The sequence below is a fragment of the Jaculus jaculus genome, chromosome 1 (genome assembly GCF_020740685.1).
Source record: "Jaculus jaculus isolate mJacJac1 chromosome 1, mJacJac1.mat.Y.cur, whole genome shotgun sequence".
NCBI classification, from domain to species: domain Eukaryota; kingdom Metazoa; phylum Chordata; class Mammalia; order Rodentia; family Dipodidae; genus Jaculus; species Jaculus jaculus.
This window is the reverse complement of record NC_059102.1, coordinates 294,935,983-294,954,687: the sequence shown is the minus strand read 5'-3', so window position 1 is coordinate 294,954,687 and position 18,705 is coordinate 294,935,983. Positions and strand designations below refer to the sequence as shown.

The window sequence follows — 18,705 nt, the reverse complement described above, 5'->3', positions numbered from 1 at the left end:
ATTACAAGCAAGTACTGTTAACTGTTGAGCCTCTTTGCTTCCAGCCCCTGCCTAAAGTTTTTAGCATTTGTTTTAATTGCCAAAAAATCTACCTGATTATTTTTGAAAGATTTTGTTAAATTCTGAGCTATTAGTAACAAAATTTATGGTTTTAGACTTGAAACTCACATGACACCAGAGATGTTCCGAACACCATTGCATGAAATCGCTCTGTCCATAAAACTTCTGCGCCTTGGGGGTATTGGTCAGTTTCTTGCCAAGGCAATTGAACCTCCTCCTTTGGATGCTGTGATTGAAGCAGAACATACTCTTCGAGGTATTTGTAAATGCTATTACTTGTCTGTCTTTCATTGGTAATACTGACTTCTTGGGTACTTTAGAGCTTGTATAAACATTATGAGGTAATTCTGTGTATGTTTCAATTTTTTTTGAAGTATTTTTGAAAATTTATACTTACTTGAGTTGGAAGAGAGGAAGAGGCAGAGAGAATGAATGGGCTTGGGTCTACCATAGCCCCTCCAGTCAATGCTGCTTCACCCATGATTACTGGGGAATAGAATCTGGTTTCTCAGGCATGACAGGCAAGGTCATTGACTGCTAAATTATCAGTGCAGTCCTTTCCAAGTCTTGAAAGGATTTGAATTTTTAACAGAACATTCTCTGTGAACATCAGACTTGATTGTGGTTTGTTTTTAAAGACAGTGTTTTGGTTTCTGGAGGTATGGTCTCACTCTAGCTCAGGTTGACTTGGAATTCACTAGGTAGTCTCAGGGTGTCCTTAATAATGGTGAGCCTCCTACCTCTCCCCTCCTGAGTACTGGGATTAAAGGTATGCACCCAATGCCAGCTTCAAGACAGTTTTTTAATTTGTCATTAACTGGGAACTCAGTCTAGCCTTAGGCTGACCACAAGGTTATTAGGACCGTGAATCAATGTTGGGATTAAAGTGCCATACCCAGTTTTTTTTTTGTTTTTTTGAGAAAACAGATTGGCACGTAAGACTTACAGTAATTTAGATTTTTGTATTATGTTTATGCATTATTATCAAAAGGTCGACTCTTCATCATGGGACCCAGTTATTTCTGTTTGGTCTAGAATTCTGTTTTTGAGGAAAAAAAAAGGTTGTGTAGGTATGGTGACGACCTTTACTAGGCTTGACATACGGTGCATGAATGGAATTGTTTTCACGTTTACTCGCATGAAAATGTGTCCTTTAACATCACTCACAAATGCCTTTCCACAGAGCTTGATGCATTGGATGCCAATGATGAACTGACACCTCTGGGACGAATCCTGGCCAAACTCCCCATTGAGCCTCGTTTTGGCAAAATGATGATAATGGGGTGCATTTTTTAGTAAGTGCTTTGTTTTATTGCTGTTAGTGAAGTAGAATCAGTTCTTATTCTTACTTGACAGCGACAGAAAGGCAGATAGAGAGAATGGGTGTACCAGGGCCTCCAGCCACTGTAAACGAAGTCCAGACACATGCACCCTTTTGTGCATCTGGCTAACTTGGGTCCTGGGGAATCAAGCCTTGAACTGGGGTCCTTAGGCTTCACAGGCAAGACTTAACTGCTAAGCCATCTCTGCAGCCCAGTTCTAGAAGTAGATAGATCCGGTTGAAGTTACAAATCTAAGCATTCTTAAGATTTATGAACTGGGTAGGTGGATAAGAGGACAAACACATTTTATAGACCTTCCAAAGAACTGTAGCAGATAGGTGTCTACAAACTCCAGTTTTCAGATTAAATACTAGTTACTGAAAATTAAAGGCATTGGAGACAGTGGAGGAATTTGTTACCAGAAATCTTAAATATTTAGGTTATTTGTTAGTGACAGAATAGCAAAAGAAAAGTAAAAGTCTTGGTCCTAATTAATAATGGTACATTTATTTTGGCTATTTGAAGTAGTCTCATTATGTTTTCCTTAAGGTGATTTCAGTGTCAATAAAACCAGCATCCTGCATAAAACTAAAATCCACAGTTGAAGATAATGGCAGTAACAAGATTTTCATCTAGTGTTGGTTTGTGTTTGTTTCAGTGTGGGTGATGCGGTCTGCACTATTTCTGCTGCTACCTGCTTTCCAGAGCCCTTCATCAGTGAGGGAAAGCGGCTGGGCTACATACATCGGAATTTTGCTGGAAACAGATTTTCTGATCATGTTGCTCTTCTATCAGTTTTCCAAGCCTGGGATGATGCTAGGTAAAAAAGCTTGAGTGGGAAGTACAAGATTGTAATTTCATTGTAGTTTAACATACTAAGAATGAATTTATACCCAATTTTATTTTAGAATGAGTGGAGAAGAGGCTGAGATACGTTTTTGTGATCAAAAACGACTTAATATGGCTACACTAAGAATGACTTGGGAGGCCAAAGTTCAACTTAAAGAGATTCTGATTAATTCTGGCTTTCCAGAAGGTAAGATTTAACAATTGTGAACTCTTTGAGCTCAGTATGGTGGCTTACACACCTGTAATCCCTGTGCATACCATGTTAATGAAGAGTTGAGTTGGTATTGTGGAATTGACCTCTGGGAAACAGACTTGGAAGCAGAACTCCTTTAGCCACCTCTCTGGCTTCTTAGAAGGCATTCCTAAGAAGTGATAGTTTTTTTCCCCATGGTAGTTTCTCTAGCCCAGGCTGACCAAGAATTTACTAAGATGTAGAGTCTTAGGGTTGCCTAGGACACACAGTGATCCTCCTACCTCTGCTTCCTGAGTGCTGGAATTAAAGGTGTACGCCACCATGCCCAGCTTTAAATAACCCTTCTAAAAAACGTTTATTGCTTATCAGAGCTGCTAGACAGAATGGGCACACCAGGGCCTCTAGCCACTGCAAATGAACTGCATGTGACCCTTGTGCATGGTTTATGTGGGTCCTAGGGAATTGAACCTGGGTCCTTTGGCTTAACCACTAAGCCATCCTCTCTAGCCCTGTGATAAATTATTCTTAAAGCATCTGGATGAAAACAGCCTTCATTTTAGTGGGTTTTTTAAAACCCATCTCTATTCCCCTCCTCTCCAAGGTAGGGGTTTCATTGTAGTCCAGGCTGACCTGGAACTCACTTTGGAATCTCAGTGTGGACTCAAACTCACAGTGATCCTCCTACCTGTCTCCCAAGTTCTGGGATTAAAGACATGCACCACCACGCCCAGCCTTTACTCGATCTTTGAGACAAGTATTAACTAAGAATAGCACACACCTTTGATTATTATCCTATTTTATTATGTATTCAGAACACATTGGTTGACTTGAGGCTTCACTTTCATATTCTAGGGTTTGACAGATTTGAAATCCTCTTTAAATGTGGTATAGGGATCTGAGAACAAGGTTTTAAAATTTGGGAGTCAGGAGAAACAATTTGTGAATTCTTGTAAGTTGTAATGTGACAGTTAAGTAGACACCTAAGATTATTTACAAATCTTTTATCCCAACAGATTGTTTGTTGACACAAGTGTTTTCTAACACTGGACCAGATAATAATTTGGATGTTGTTATCTCTCTACTGGCCTTTGGTGTTTATCCCAATGTATGCTATCATAAAGAAAAGAGAAAGATCCTTACCACTGAAGGGCGGAATGCCCTTATCCACAAATCATCTGTGAACTGTCCTTTTAGCAGCCAAGACATGAAGTACCCATCTCCTTTCTTTGTTTTTGGTGAAAAGGTAAATAAAGCTTCAGAAAAATCTACATTGTTCATATCATAGCCTATTAGGCAGCAGTTTAATAGTTTGCCACTTTGCCATCTGCAGATTCGAACCCGAGCCATCTCTGCTAAAGGCATGACCTTAGTCACTCCCTTGCAGTTGCTTCTCTTCGCCTCCAAGAAAGTCCAATCTGATGGACAGATTGTGTGTATAGATGACTGGTAAGAATCTTCATGTGTGGGTTCCATGCCAACTTATTTTCAAAGGTAGGGTCTCACTCTAGCCCAGGCCAACCTGGAATTCACTTTGGAGTCTCAAGGTAGCCTCAAAGTCACAGCAGTACTCCTACCTCTGCCTCCCTGAGTGCTGGGATTAAAGGCTTGCACCAGTATACACAGTCCAAATTTTTAGAGTTTTTATTAGATCTCAGGTCTCACCTAACTAGTATAAAGCCTAATTTGATGGCTTTAAAGTGATTTACAACATCTTCTGTGTGAGTTGTAAAATTCAGTAATACAGTTTATGTTCAATAAGATGGCTTAGGTCCGTAGTAAAAGTCTAGAAAATGCCAACATTCTGTTACTTTCATGGAGACTTCATTCTGGGTTCTGGGTTTTTTTAAAGATGGGGCTTGCTCTAGCCCCGACTGGCCTGGAATTTACTATGTTGTCTCATGGTGATCCTCCCTCTGCCTCCTGTGTGGTGGGATTAAAGGCATCCAACCACCATGCCTGGTAGAGTTAGTTTTGATGGGTTCTATGGTTAAGACCTAGGAGCACCTAGCCAGCTTCTTGCTGATAGCTGTCAGTATATTTAACTTCATGAAAATTATTCTTACATGTGTCCCTACATCTAGCACCATCCTAATGTAATGGTATTTAAGCAGATATGTGCCATGACTTGCCCCTGTGGAAATTTGGTAACAGGTCATTTCTTGTTTTCCCTTCTTTTAGGATCAGACTGCAAATATCCCATGAAGCTGCTGCATGCATCACTGCTCTTCGGGCAGCCATGGAAGCTCTGGTTGTAGAAGTATCCAAACAACCTAATATCATCAGCCAGTTGGATCCTGTGAATGAACATATGTTGAATACAATCCGCCAAATCTCTAGGCCCTCTGCTTCTGGTATAAATCTTATGATTGGAAATGTACGGTGAGTACCTCATTAATATTATATGCATACATCATTGCAGGCCCATAATTCCCAAAGTTTGACAGAGATACTGCTCCTTAGCTAAAATATTATATATTTGGGCTGGAGAGATGGCTTAGCGGTTAAGTGCTTGCCTGTGAAGCCTAAGGACCCCGGTTTGAGGCTCGACTCCCCAGGACCCATGTCAGCCAGATGCCCAAGGGGGTGCATGCATCTGGAGTTCGTTTGTAGTGGCTGGAACCCCTGGCATGCCCATTCTCTCTATCTGCCTCTTTCTCTGTCACTCTCAAATAAATAAAAATGAACAAAAACATTTTAAAAAGAGGCCAATTTCTTATAAAAATATTATGTATTTATCACTTAATAAATTTTAGTTTGGTTTCTATCCTCAGACCAAAATTTATTTATTTATAATCAGCCCACAGTGTCATCATACCCGACAGAAGGTAAAATTTCTCTGCCACATGTGGGCATACATGTATGCCAGAGGACAAAAACCATGGTACCTTTTTAAAAAATGTTTTTACTTTTTTTTTTTTTTTTTTTTTTTGAGGAAGAGGAGAAGAGAGAAAATGGGCGTGCCAGGGCCTCTAGCTGTTGCAAATGTACTCCAGAAGCATATACCCCTTGTGCATCTTGACTTACGTGGGTTCTGGGAAATCGAGCTTGGGTCCTTTTTATGGGCCCTCTATTTCCCCTACCTCCAACTACATGCACTTGTTTTGGGAGGTAGGGTCTCACTAGCCAATTTTACTATGTAGTCTGAGTGGCCCCAAACTCATGTGATCCTTCTTCCTCCCCTGTGCTGGGATGAAAGGTGTATACCAGCACACCCAGCTTAAACCCACAATTATAAACTACATTGTAATGGCTCTTAGTAAAAATTTGGTCAGGTATGGTGGCATATGCCAGTGTTTGTAATCATACCTTCTTCTAAAAAAGGAAGGAAATTAAATAAATGGCTTTCTGTTTTTCCTAGGTATGGTGATGGTCCCCGTCCTCCCAAGATGGCCCGATACGATAACGGAAGTGGATATAGAAGAGGGGGAGGGTTTGGCGGGGGATATGGCAGTGGAGGCTATGGTGGAGGATACAATAGTGGAGGATATGGTGGTGGGGGCTTTGGAGGAGGCTTTGGAAGTGGTGGCGGCGGTGGAGGCTTTGGAGGAGGCTTCGGCAGTGGTGGTGGTGGAGGGAACTTCGGGAGTGGTGGAGGAGGTTTCGGGAGTGGTGGGGGTGGCTTTGGTGGTGGAGGAGGAGGCTTCGGTGGAAACAGAGGCGGCTTTGGAGGGGGTGGAGGCTTTGGAAGTGGTGGGGGTGGATATGGAGGAGGTGGAGGAGGCTATGGAGGTAATGGTGGCTATGGAGGTGGTAGTGGTGGCTATGGAGGCGGTGAAGGCTATAGTATTAGCCCTAACTCTTACCGAGGAAGTTACGGTGGAGGGGGAGGTAGTGGTGGAGGCTTTAGAGGAGGCTCCCAAGGGGGCTACCGAGGTGGCTTTGGTGGAGAATATAGAGGATCCAGTGGAGATTACCGGGGATCTGGAGGGGGCTTCAGAGGATCTGGGGGGTTCCAGCGAGGGGGGGGCAGGGGTGGCTTTGGTGGGGGCTACTTTGGGCAGGGAAGAGGAGGAGGGGGTGGTTATTAAAAACTTAGTTGTCAGTGCCTCTGCATAGACAGTTTTAAAGAGCATGCTTATGTGTTTTTCCAAGATGTTTATTTTCACCAAAAATGTAAGCCCATTTTTCCACGTAATCTGTAGTTTGTTGTAGTTCCAGGAAACGAATATGTTAGTGATTTTGTTTATATTATGTAAAATATGATCTATTATACAAGTACCATACCACAGTTTGTACCTTTTCTTTAAGGAGTAAAGTTTTGCCTTTTAAATTAACTTGATATTTTCTTGGCTTTCATTTAATACAATAGAAATAAAGTATTACACTGAATATTGACTGTATGGTTGGTTGTTGATCTTAACACAATAGTCCCCACCCAGGTAGGTCTCACTCTAGCCCAGCCTGACCTGGAATTCACTGTGTAGTCTCAGGGTGGCCTAAACTCCTGGTGAACCCTCCTACCTCTGCCTCCGGAGTACTGGGATTAAAGGGATGCGCCACCCACACTCACCTTACAATTTTTTTAATTGACAGCTTCTGTAATTGTAAATAATATCCCATGCTCATTCCCCCCCTCCCCACTTTCCCCTTTGAAACTCCACTCTCCATATCTCCTCTCCCTCTGTCTTAACCAGTTATTTTAGGTCAGTTTAGGCAAGAGTCCTGAGTTGATTTGCCTTCAGTTCTGCTCCAGTGCATCCCCACACAGTATTTTACGGTACCTCTACTTTCCCCACATCCAGTAATCCTACTCAGCTGTGCCACACACTGAAGTGAGCCTTTTAACCCCGTCTATGGACTACTTTCTGTTGACATTAATATTCTGAGGAAAACTTAACATAAGCTTTGTAAAATAATGACTCAACTGGTATTAGAAGTTGGGAATGAGAACAACATTGCTTAGGAGGTAAAGTGCTTGCCAAGCAAGTATGAGGACTTATGTTTAACCCAGCACCCACTGATCCCTGTGACCCCAGTCCTCCAAGTCCAGGAAGAGTTCATCTGAAGGAAGTAAGGCAGAAGAGTGTTGAGGTTTTCTGGCCTCGGCACCTGCCATGCATGCTGAAATAGATGAGAACCTGATGTTGGGCCACTATTAGGAATGTCTTTGTCATGGGGTGTGTTGTCAATTTCTGGAACCACTTGGTCATGTTTCCCTCATGATCCAGTTTCCATACAGAAGCTGTACTGGCCAGTTCCACTTTTCTTAGCAGAAGGCTCACGGCTGTGTGGTGTCTTTGAGCAGTGGTTTCTCAGATGAGTACCCCTCCTCCCAGCTGACCTGGAATTCACTATATAGTCTCAGGGTGGCCTCAAACTCTGTGATTGTTAGGAGCAATAATTAAAAGTAAAATGAGAATTCCCAGAAGCAATAATTAGAAATAGAGCAATCAGCAGTGACAAGGTCGTCATGGTAGTCGGGGCACTTTGCCTGCTGATAAGCAAATGGGCTAACTCTAAGGTGGATAGCAGGTAGAATGAAGAAAAAACGGTATAAGGATCCCACCCAGCAAAGTCTTAGGAAATTGTCAATCAACTCAAAGAGGTAGACTACATCTCTGCTGAGAACCCCCACAAGAACAGCCTGTGGTACCCCTCAGCAGCATGGTACAGAGGGATAAGGCCCGGACCCAGACTTTGATGTTGCCACCCGTGGACGACCAAGTGAAGGCGCTTGTGAGTGCCCCAGGTGGTTAAGGCCAGGAGGCCAGGGTAGTGGAGAGGATTAGGAAAAGGAAATTGGCTTGTGTGAAGAGTGAGTGAAGTGCATGAAATGAATCTACATAGACTGCCTCTTGCGACAGTGATCCTCCTACCTCTGCCTGCTAGTGCTGGGATTAAAGGAGTGGGCCACCCCAGCCACCTCAGTTATCCTTGCCAGTTAAGACTGCCCGGAGACTTCCTTCTAAAGGAAGTCACATCAAGTGTAAATGAGAGCTGCTGACGTGAAAAGGGTCTGGTAGTGGGAGAAGACCTGCCAGGTAATATTTGGAAAGGTGGCATTTCTGCTTACCACCCTTGGCCTCGCTGTGCACATTTGGCACTCTGACCTGCTCTTTTCCAGTTGACAGTGTGCGTGGGGCCTCTCGCTTGTACCTGTTATGTCCTGTTAGAGGGCTGTGGGCAGCGCACACAAGCAGCTGATGGGATTTCAGCTTTGTGAAGCTGTACTCCAACACTCCCGCCCCCAGTACATCACATCAGAACACAGGGTAATCTAGAATTTACTGTTTTCCCCTGCTGTCTTCCAACTCAGTGCTGGGATTAAAAGTATGTGCTGCTTTGTCTGCCCATGAAAAGGAATTGGCTGTTTAGGTTTTCCAAGGTAGGGTCTTGCTGTCTAGTTCAGGCTAGCTGAGACACAGGGTAGTCTCGAACTCTGTCATCCTCCTACATCTGCCTCCCCAGTGCTGGGATTAAAGGCGTGCACCACCATGCCTGGCTTGGAATTTATTTTGAGAAAGGCAGAATGGATGTGCCAGGGACTCTAGACACTGCAAACAAATTCCAGATGCATGTACCACCTTATGTAGTTGTCTTACGTGGGTTCTAGGGAATCAAACCTGGGTCCTTAGGCTTCCCAAGCAAACACCTTATGGCTGAGCCACCTCCAGCCCCTTGAAATGGAATGTCTAATTGGATTGCCACTAAAATATATATATATATAATTCCCCAATTAATGCTGTGTTTGCCTGACTTCCACATATATATACATGAACACAAAAAAGAAAAGATAACATGTATCCCAAGCTGGTCTCAAACCTGCTATGTAGCTGAGGATGACCTTGTGCTCTTAATCTTCCTGCTATATAGGTGTCATACTGTCACATCTAATTTTTTTCAGTGCTGGGGAATGAACCCAGGGCTTTGCACATGTTAGGCAAGTGCTCTACCAATAGGTACATGCATCCCCAGCCCAGTTACTTTGTTTTAGGTAGGGTCTCGCTCTAGCCTAGGCTGACCTGAAATTAGTAGTCTCAAACTAACCTGGAGCTCACAGTGCTCCTTCCTCTGCCTCCTGAGTGCTGGGATTAAGAGCATGTGCCTGGCTTAATTTTTATTTTCAAGGTAGGGTCTCACTGTAGCCCAGGCTAACCTGGAATTCACTATGTACTCTTAGGGTGGCCTTGAACTCACCTCTGCCTCCTGAGTGCTCAGATTAAAGGTATGTGCCACCATGCCCAGCAAGTTAACACTTAAAAAAAAATTTGGGAAAAAAGGCAGAAAATGGGTGTGCCAAGGTCTCTAGCCACTGCAAACAAACTGCAGAGGGATGGATCTTCTTGTGCATCTGGCTGTACGTTGGTGTACTGGGGAATTGAACCTAGGTCCTTTTGCTTGGGGTCAAGTGCATTAAATGCTAAGCCATCTCCAGTCCTCCAGCTACATTTTCTGGAGTAAATTCTATAGCATTTGACTCATGTCTCAGTAAAGCTGATATTTTCATTTGATTTTCCTTTAAATATTTTCTCTACTTTTTTTTAATTTTAATTTTTTTTAAATTTATTTGAGAGCGACAGACACAGAGAGAAAGACAGATGGAGAGAGAGAGAGACAGTGGGCGCGTCAGGGCTTCCAGCCTCTGCAAACGAACTCCAGACGCGTGCGCCCCCTTGTGCATCTGGCTAACGTGGGACCTGGGGAACCGAGCCTCGAACCGGGGTCCTTAGGCTTCACAGGCAAGCACTTAACCGCTAAGCCATCTCTCCAGCCCATATTTTCTCTATTTTTTGTTTTGTTTTTTGAGGTAGGGTTTCACTCTAATCTAGGTTGACCTAGAATTCACTCTGTAGTCTCAAGGTGGTTTTGAACTCAGTGATCCTCCTACCTCTGCCTTCTGAGTGTTGGAATTAAAGGGTGTGCACCACCACTACCAGCTTTAATTTTTCTTCATTTATTTGAGAGAGGCAGAAAGAGAGAATAAGCACACCAGGGCCTCTAACTTACGAAGGTCCTGGGGCATCAAAACTGGGTCCTTAGGCTTTCCAGGCAAGTGCTTAACTGCTAAGCCATTTCTTCAGCCCCTTTAAATGTTATTTAACCTGGGTGTAGTGGTGCACACCTTTAATCCCAGCACTTGGAGGCAAAGGTAGGATGGCTGTGAGTTAGAAGCCATGCTGAAACTACATAGTGAATTCCAGGTCAGTCTGAGCTAGAGTAAGATGCTACCTCGAAACACCAAAATAATAATAATTAAATGCTATTTATTTGGGAGCAGAGAATGGGCGAACCAGAGCCTAAAGCCTCTGCAAATCAACTCCAGATGCATGCGCTACTTTGTGCATCTGGCTTTATATGGGTACTGGGGGAACTCAACCTGGGTCTATGGGACAGTGCCTTAACCACTGAGCCATCTCTCCAGCCCTATTTTATTTTGAGTTTTCTAGGCAGGTTCTCTAGCCTAGGCTGACCTGGAATTCACTATGTAGTCTCAGGCTGGCTTTGAACTCACAGCCATCCTACCTCTCTGCCTCCCAAGTGCTGTGATTAAAGGTGGGAGCCACCACACCTGGCTTCAGCTTTTTTTTTTTTTTTTCTCCTTTTATTTATGAGAGACAGAGAGAAAGGGTGTACCAGGGCCTCCAGCCACTGCAAATGAACTCCAGTCGCATGCACCATGTGCACCTAGCTTAGGTGGGTTCTGGAGACTCAAACCTGGGTACTTAGGCTTCTCAGATAAGTGCCTTAATTACTAAGCCATCTTTCCAGCCCCTTTATTTTTTCTCCTCCTTTTTTCTTTTTTGATATTTTGAGGTAGGGTCTTGTAGCCCAGACTGACCTAAAATTCACTATGTAGTCTTAGAGTGGTCTCAAACTCAGTCATCCTCATATTTCTGCCTCCCAAGTACTGAGAAATTATATGTATTTCATGTTAAAATGAAGGCTGGAGAGATGGTTTAGCGATTCAGACACTTGAAAGCCAGATAGATGCACAAGGTGGTGCATCTGTCTGGAAGTTGTGGCGTGCCTCCCCCCTCCCCCCATTTTCTGTCTCCCTCCCTTTGCCCATTTCAAAATAAATAATGTTAAAATGAAGCATTCAATGAAAATACTTAAATGTTTTAATCTTTTTGATAAACTTTACATTTAAAACTACCATTTCTGTGACATATGAGACCTACTACATTCCTGAAATAGAAAACTTTAACATTTATGGGAATGCTTTAACTAGTGACTATTCTAATGTCCCCCTTCACGTTTGCTTCTATCTTATTATTATTCATTTCCAGATTCAGGTTGTGCATGACATTGGAGAGCATGTTGTCATCTTTCCTGTCTCCTGAAGCAGCTGCTTTGTTGAGCTCATCTTCTGCTACAATCAACACCTGCTCGGACGGCTGCAGGATGCTCACACCATAGCCGCTGTTGTTGTAGATGTGATTGTTTGACATCTTCAGCCTGGGTGCTGGAAGAACCTGTTAAATTAGTTGAGGAAATTAGTTTTTCGGTTATTTTATTTTATTTTTTTTTTCGTTTTTCAAGGTAGGGTCTCGCTTTAGCCCAGGCTGACCTGGAATTTACTATGTAGTCTCAGGCTGGCCTTGAACTCACAGCGATCCTCCTACCTCTGCTTCCTGACTGCTGGGATTAAAGGCATGTGCCACCACACCCGGCTTGTTTGTTTTTTGTTTTTCGAGGTAGAATGTCACTCTAGCCCAGGCTGACCTGGAATTCACTATGGAGTCTCAGGGTGACCTCGAACTCCCGGCAATCCTCATACCTCAGCCTCCCAAGTGCTGGGATTAAAGGTGTGCACCACCACGCCCGGCTGTTTTTAAAATATTTTTGCTTATTTTGTTTGCAAGCAGAGGCAGAAACGACAGACTGAGCATGCCAGGGCCTCTTGCCACTGCAAACTCCTGTCCCATGCACTATTATGTGCATCTGGCTCTACGTGGCTATTGAATAATTGAACCTAGGCTATCAGGCTTTACAAGCAATTGTCTTTAGTTATACAGTCAGATGCTTAATGAAAGAATATTTAAAAGTTCCTTCAGATTGAATGTGGTAGCACATGCCTTGAATCCTATCGCATGGAGCCTGAGGTAGGAGAACCACCATGAGCTCGAGGACAGGTTGGGACTACAGAGTTATTTCCTGGTCAGCCTGGGTTAGGGTGAGAGCCTATAAAAAAAGGAGGGGGGACATTGGAGAGATGGCTTAGCAGTTAAGGTGTTTCCCTACAAAGCCAAAGGACCTTGGTTTAATTCCCTAAGACCCACGTAAGCCAGATGCAGAAAGTGGTGCATGCATCTGGAGTTCGTTTGCAGTGGCTGGAGGCACTGGCATGCCCATTCTCTCTCTCTCTGTCTCTCTCTCAAATAAATAAATTAAAAAAAAAAAAAAACTCCCCCCGCAGAAAGAAAGAACTTTCAGGTTTGTTTGCTTTTTGGTTTTTCGAGGTAGGATCTCACTGTAGCTTAGGTTGACCTGGAGTTCACTATATAGTCTCAGTTTGGCCTTGAACTCATGATGTTCCTCCTACCTCTGTCTCCCAAGTGCTGGGATTAAAGGCGTGTGCCACCACGTCCAGCTCAGTTATCATAAACTGATAAAAATAAATGTTTTTAATGGGGACTGGAATAATAGCCTGCGAAGGTCAGTTCTACTACATCATAAATACATGAAAATACTTTCAAGTAATGTGATATGGAAAGTTCTTATGGAGTGTTTCCTGTTACTTTTATAAATAATGAGATAATCACTCATTGCCATATATATATATAGAGAGAGAAAAAGGGTTTCAGCTAAAAGTAACAGCCATATATGACACTAAATAGAGTTTTCAAAAGAAGAAATATAGATGGCCAATAAACATCTAAGCTAAAAACATTTTCTACCTCTTTAAATATTTTAAAATTTTATTTAGAGAGATATAGAAATAGGCAGGTAGACACAGAGAGAGAATGGCCTGACAGGGCCTCTAGCCGTTGCAAACGAATTCCAGATGTGTGTGCCCCCTTGTGCATATGGCTTACGTGGGTCCTGGGAGTTGAACCTGGGTCCTTTGGCTTTGCAGGCAAGTGCCTTAACCACTAAGCCATCTCTCTAGCCCCATGTTCTACATCTTTAGCCATGAGGGAAATGTAAGTTAAAACTATTTTGAGCCAGGTGTGGTGGTGCACGCCTTTAATCCAAGCATTTGGGAGGCAGAGGTAGGATTGCTGTGAGTTCCAGGCCACCCTGAGACTCCATAGTGAATTCCAGGTCAGCCTGGGCTAGAGTGAGACCCTACCTCAAAAAAAAAAAAAAAAAAGAAAGAAAGGATATCCTGGGTTACATGAGGTAACCTAGGCCCAAAAAGCCAAATACCACATGTTCTCTTACATGTGGATCCTAGCTACAATTGTTTAGACTTTTTCTTTTTTTTTTTGAGGTAGGGTCTCATTCTGGCCCAAGCTGACCTGGAATTCACTATGGAGTCTCAGGGTGGCTTCTAACTCACGGCCATCCTCCTACCTCCGCCTCCGGAGTGCTGGGATTAAAGGTGTGCACCACCTTGCCTAGCTCTGTTGAGACTTTTTTGTTTTTTTGAGGTAGGGTCTCACTCTGGCTCAGGCTGACCTGGAATTCACTATGGAATCTCAGGGAGGTCTCAAACTCACGGCCATCCTCCTACCTCTGCCTCCCGAGTGCTGGGATTAAAGGTGTGTGCCACCACGCCCGGCTTCTGTTTAGACTTTTTATGTGAGATAGAATAAAAATCAGTAGTAGAGGCCAGTAAGCTAGAAAGGGGCTATTAGGGAGGGAGGAGAGGGAGGACTTAAAGAGGAGGGTGTCAGTCAGGTTCACACTGCTGGTAGAAATCACCTGACCAAGAGAAGCTTGTGGGGAAAAGAGGTTTATTTGGGCTTACAGGCTCGAGGGGAAGCTCCATGATGGCAGGGAAAAGGATGACATGAGCAGAGGGTGGACATCACCCCCTGGCCAACATAAGGTGGACCATAGCAACAGGAGAGTGTGCCAAACACTGGTTTGGGGAAACTGGCTATAACACCCATAAGCCCATCCCCAACAATACACTCCTCCAGGAGTCATTAATTCCCAAATCTCCCATCAACTGGGAACCTAGCATTCAGAACACCTAAGTTTATGGGGACACCTGAATCAAACCACCACAACATGCAAGTAGATGAACATTTTACTGGGGGTACCATGACCTAAGTGAGGTCAGGAGAAGGGATTGAGTAAAGGATAGGAGGAATAGTGAAAATTTAAGATATCATGGAGAAATGGCTTAGTGGTAGGTATTTGCCTGCGAAGCCAGAGGACCCAGGTTCGATTCCCCAGGACCAGAAGCACAGGTGGCACATATGTCTGGAGTTCCTTTACAGTAGCTGAAGACCCTAAAACATGCATTATCTCTTTCAAATAAAATAAATATATTGAAAAAAATTAAGATGTCATGAATAAGACATAGAGAAACCTACTTCTTTGGATTATGGTGCACCCAGAAGCCGAAAAATTGTTACTAGAAAAATTTATTGCCAGAGGTGAGATACCTTTCAGTGAGTTGTTGGTCAGGGATGCTCCTCATGCCCCCAAGTCATTACAGGCCATGGCTGAGGCTCTTGGTTTCCCACCAAGAATAGATGGTAAGACCCTATTGCTGAAGACTCCACATGCCTGGGCTGCAAGGTCACTGAGAAACCCTGCTGGAGCTGAGTTGAAAACCTTCCTGTGGAATAGCTGAGAGAAAGCTGGCAAAAGCTATGCTGCATGCAGCTCTATGGGAGCGAGAAGTTATCAACTGTGGCAAACAGCAAGCCTTAAGACTGCCCAGCCAGGCCAAATGTGCCAATAGTGGCATGTCTCTTATGAGGGAAACTGACTTGGTTTGAAGGCCCACTCAATGGGAGGGAATACGTGCCTGGCACTGAGAACCTAGTCCAGAGCCTATGACGGGGGAGTTCCTGAGCCCTACGGGAGTAACATCTGCTGCTGTCTAGCTAAATGCACATATTATTATGCCTACCAGATACGCTGTAAGCACTTTTCTTAGTGTTCATATCCATATATTAATGCCACTCTCACTTTGGTTAGAGAAGTTTCTCTTTTCAGATGGTGGCATTGACCAATGTGATGACTCTTGTCATCACAGTGCTGAGGAGTGACAGAGGAGTGCTCAGCACTGAAACATCTCTATCACACCTTCCAAGGCTCAGGGTTCATTGTGGAAGAGGAGGTGGAAGAATATAGGAGCCAAAGGGGAAGGGTAGGACTGCTTACAATACACTCTTCCACACACAAAATGGCCTGGATATCCATGATCTCGTAGTGCCTAGTACTCCAACACAAGACCTCATCAACAGCACCAATCAAACTCTGAGCCATAAGAAAAAGTAAAATAATAAAATAAAATAAAAAGTAGGACTTAGAGCCAGGTGTGGTGGTGCACGCCTTAATCCCAGCACTCAGGAAGCAGAGGTAGGAGGCTCACCATAAGTTCAAGGCCACCCTGAGACTACACAGTGATTTCCAGGTCAGCCTGGGCTAGAGTGAGACCCTACTTCAGAAAAACCAAAATGAAATAAAATGCAAGTAGCAATAGTAAGGAAGAAGATGGGGTTCAGTAGAAGAAGGTGGGGGGATGAGAGAAGGTAATGGGAGGTGAATATGATCAAAATGCTTTACATACACACATAAAAATTTAAAATTCTAATACAAACACAATCTAGGGCTGGAGAGATGGCTCAGTGATTAAGGTACTTGCCTGCAAAGCCTAAGGACCCAGGGTCGATTCTCCAGTACCTACGTAAAGATATGCATAAGGTGGTGCGTGTGTCTGGAGTTTGTTGCAGGGGCTAGAAACCTGGGTACGCTCATTCTCACTCTCTCTTCTTTCTTTCTTTCTTTTTTTTTTTTTAATTTTTTCTGTTTTATTTATTTATTTGAGAGGGACAGAGAGAGAGAGAATGGGCGCGCCAGGGCCTCCAGCCACTGCTAATGAACTCCAGACGCGTGCGCCCCTTGTGCATCTGGCTAATATGGGTCCTGGGGAATCAAGCCTCGAACCAGGGTCCTTAGGCTTCATAGGCAAGCTCTTAACCACTAAGCCATCTCTCCAGCCCATCTCTTTCTCTTTTTTAGAAAATATTTTATTTAGCCAGGAGTGGTGGCCCTACCTCAGAAAAAACAAGAAAAAAATATTTATATTTCATTTGCTAGGTATGGTGGCACATGCCTTTAATCCCAGTACTTGGGAGGCAGAGGTAGGAGCATCACTGTGAGTGTGAGGCTACCCAGAGACTATAATACATAGTGAACTCCAGGTCAGCCTGGGCTAGAGTGAGACCCTACCTTGAAAAAAACAAAACAACCCCCGCAAATACTTTATTTATTTGAGAGAGGCAGATAGAGAAAATGGGTGCACCAGGGCCTCTAGCCACTGCAAACAAACTCCAGATGTATGTGCCACCTTGTGTATGTGGGTTTACTTGGGTACTGGGGAATTGAAGCTGGGTCTTCTGGCTCAGCAGGCAAGTGCTCTCATTGCTAAACCATCTCTCCAGCCCCCCTCTCTATCTGCCTCTTTCTCACTCTCTCAAATAAATAAGTAAACAGCTATTCTTTTTAAAGCCACAATCTAGGTGGGTCTCAGAAGGGCCCACCCTCCCTGGGGGATCTAGGGACAGAGTGGATGATTGCTGGGGGTGGGCGTTATTTTCTTCATTGCATAGCCACTGGCAAGTTGCCAGTGCTCCTGTAAATAACCCTAATTAGAAATCAGATAAATATTGAAGAAGAAGAGGAAGAAGAAAGGGACTGGGGAAATGGCTTAGCAGTTAAGGTGTTTGCCTGCAAAGCCCAAGGACCCAGGTTCGATTTCCCAGGACCCATGTAAGCCAGATGCACAAGGGGGCGCATGAATCTGGAGTTTGTTTGCAGTGGCTGGAGGCCCTGGCACAACCATTCTCTCTTTCTCTCTTCCTCTGTCTGTCTGTTCCTCTCTCTCTTTCTCTCTCAAATAAATAAAATAATGAAAAAAAAAAAGATATCAGACTCATTGGGTCACAACACACACACCACACACATGCAAAAGTAGAATGAGCAGAAGAGGGAGGAGGACAGGAGAGGGTCACGAGGAGAAATATAATCAAAACACATGTTCATGTGTGGAAATGCCATGATGAAACCCATTACTACACATAATTAGTACAAGCTAATAAAACACAGTACCCGCATATTAACTCCACCTAAGGTGCTTTTTGAACTGTCACACGTTCTGAGGGTATTACAGTGGTGAATCTCGTTCCTCTCCAGAATGGCTACACTCCCAGGGTACAGCTCCACACCAGCACCCTAAAATTCAAGATAAATCAAACAAGTTACAAAGCACATAATACAAACCCTAAATTCTTCAAGTTTTCCTTATAGTTGAAAATTGCAATTTTCACTAAACATGGTGGCACACATCTAAACAAGAAAAGAAACAAAAAGGTAATTGCATATGTTTTCAAATACTGGGGACAGAAGCCAGGACCTTCATGCTAGGCACGTGTTCCATAACTGAGCTACATCCACACCCTGAAAATTATAATACTGGATTAGCAATTTAAACACTAAAATATCTGAAAATGCCAGGCATGGTGGCATGTGGCTTTAATCCCAGCATTCAGGAGGCAGAAGTAAGAGGACTGTCATGAGTTCAAGGCCATCCTGAGACTACATAGTGAATCCCAGGTCATCCTGGGCTAGAGCGAGACCATGCCTGGAAAGATCAAAAATCAAGACAAACTGAAACAAAAAAGATACCTGAAGCTGGGCATGGTGGGGAACACCTTTAATCCCAGCACTCAGGAGGCAGAGGTAGGACGATCGCTGTGAGTTTGAGGCCACCTTGAGATTGCATAGTGAATTCCAGGTTAGCCTGGGCTAAAGTGAGACCCTACCTCGAAAAAACAAGAAAAAAAGAAAAACCTGAAAATATGCTTTAGCAAATGTCTGACTAATGATCTCTTTTATAAACACTGATTTCTAGGGTATTTATTTTTGTTTTACATAGTTTTTATTTTTCCACATAGGATCTTACTCCACCCCAGGCTGACCTAGAACTCACTTTGTGGCCCAGGCCAGCCTCGAACTCCCAGTGACCCTCCTATCTCAGCCTCCCAGTGCTGAGATTAAAGCCATGTACCACCATCATCAGATTTTTGAGGGGTTGGGTGCAGTTTCAAGGTAGCGTCTCACTGTAGCTCAGGCTGACCTGGAACTCACTGTAGTCTTAGGCTGGCCTTGAACTCTTAGTGATCCTCCTGCCTCTGCCTCCTTAGTGCTGGG

General features: G+C 43.7%; 2 protein-coding genes across 4 annotated transcripts in view; one reads left to right on the top strand and one right to left on the bottom strand.

Annotated features, from left to right (window-relative positions):
* Window positions 1-6,698, top strand: part of Dhx9 (DExH-box helicase 9) — a 36,789-nt gene extending 30,091 nt beyond the window's left edge. For all 3 annotated transcript variants that reach the window (XM_045155046.1, XM_004658725.2, XM_045155053.1), the window contains 8 exons: window positions 156-316; window positions 1,244-1,355; window positions 2,041-2,202; window positions 2,291-2,418; window positions 3,438-3,667; window positions 3,755-3,870; window positions 4,603-4,803; window positions 5,783-6,698. In XM_045155046.1, the coding sequence (XP_045010981.1) occupies window positions 156-316; window positions 1,244-1,355; window positions 2,041-2,202; window positions 2,291-2,418; window positions 3,438-3,667; window positions 3,755-3,870; window positions 4,603-4,803; window positions 5,783-6,452 (1,780 nt within the window). In that variant the 3' untranslated portion in view covers window positions 6,453-6,698. The remainder of the gene's footprint in view (window positions 1-155; window positions 317-1,243; window positions 1,356-2,040; window positions 2,203-2,290; window positions 2,419-3,437; window positions 3,668-3,754; window positions 3,871-4,602; window positions 4,804-5,782) is intronic.
* Window positions 6,699-11,588: 4,890 nt separating this feature from the next.
* Shcbp1l (SHC binding and spindle associated 1 like) overlaps window positions 11,589-18,705 on the bottom strand; it is a 46,031-nt gene continuing 38,914 nt past the window's right edge. The window contains exons 9-10 of the mRNA XM_045143539.1: window positions 17,605-17,727; window positions 11,589-11,840 (exon numbers count right to left, since the gene is read on the bottom strand). Coding sequence (XP_044999474.1) covers window positions 11,589-11,840; window positions 17,605-17,727 — 375 coding nt within the window. The remainder of the gene's footprint in view (window positions 11,841-17,604; window positions 17,728-18,705) is intronic.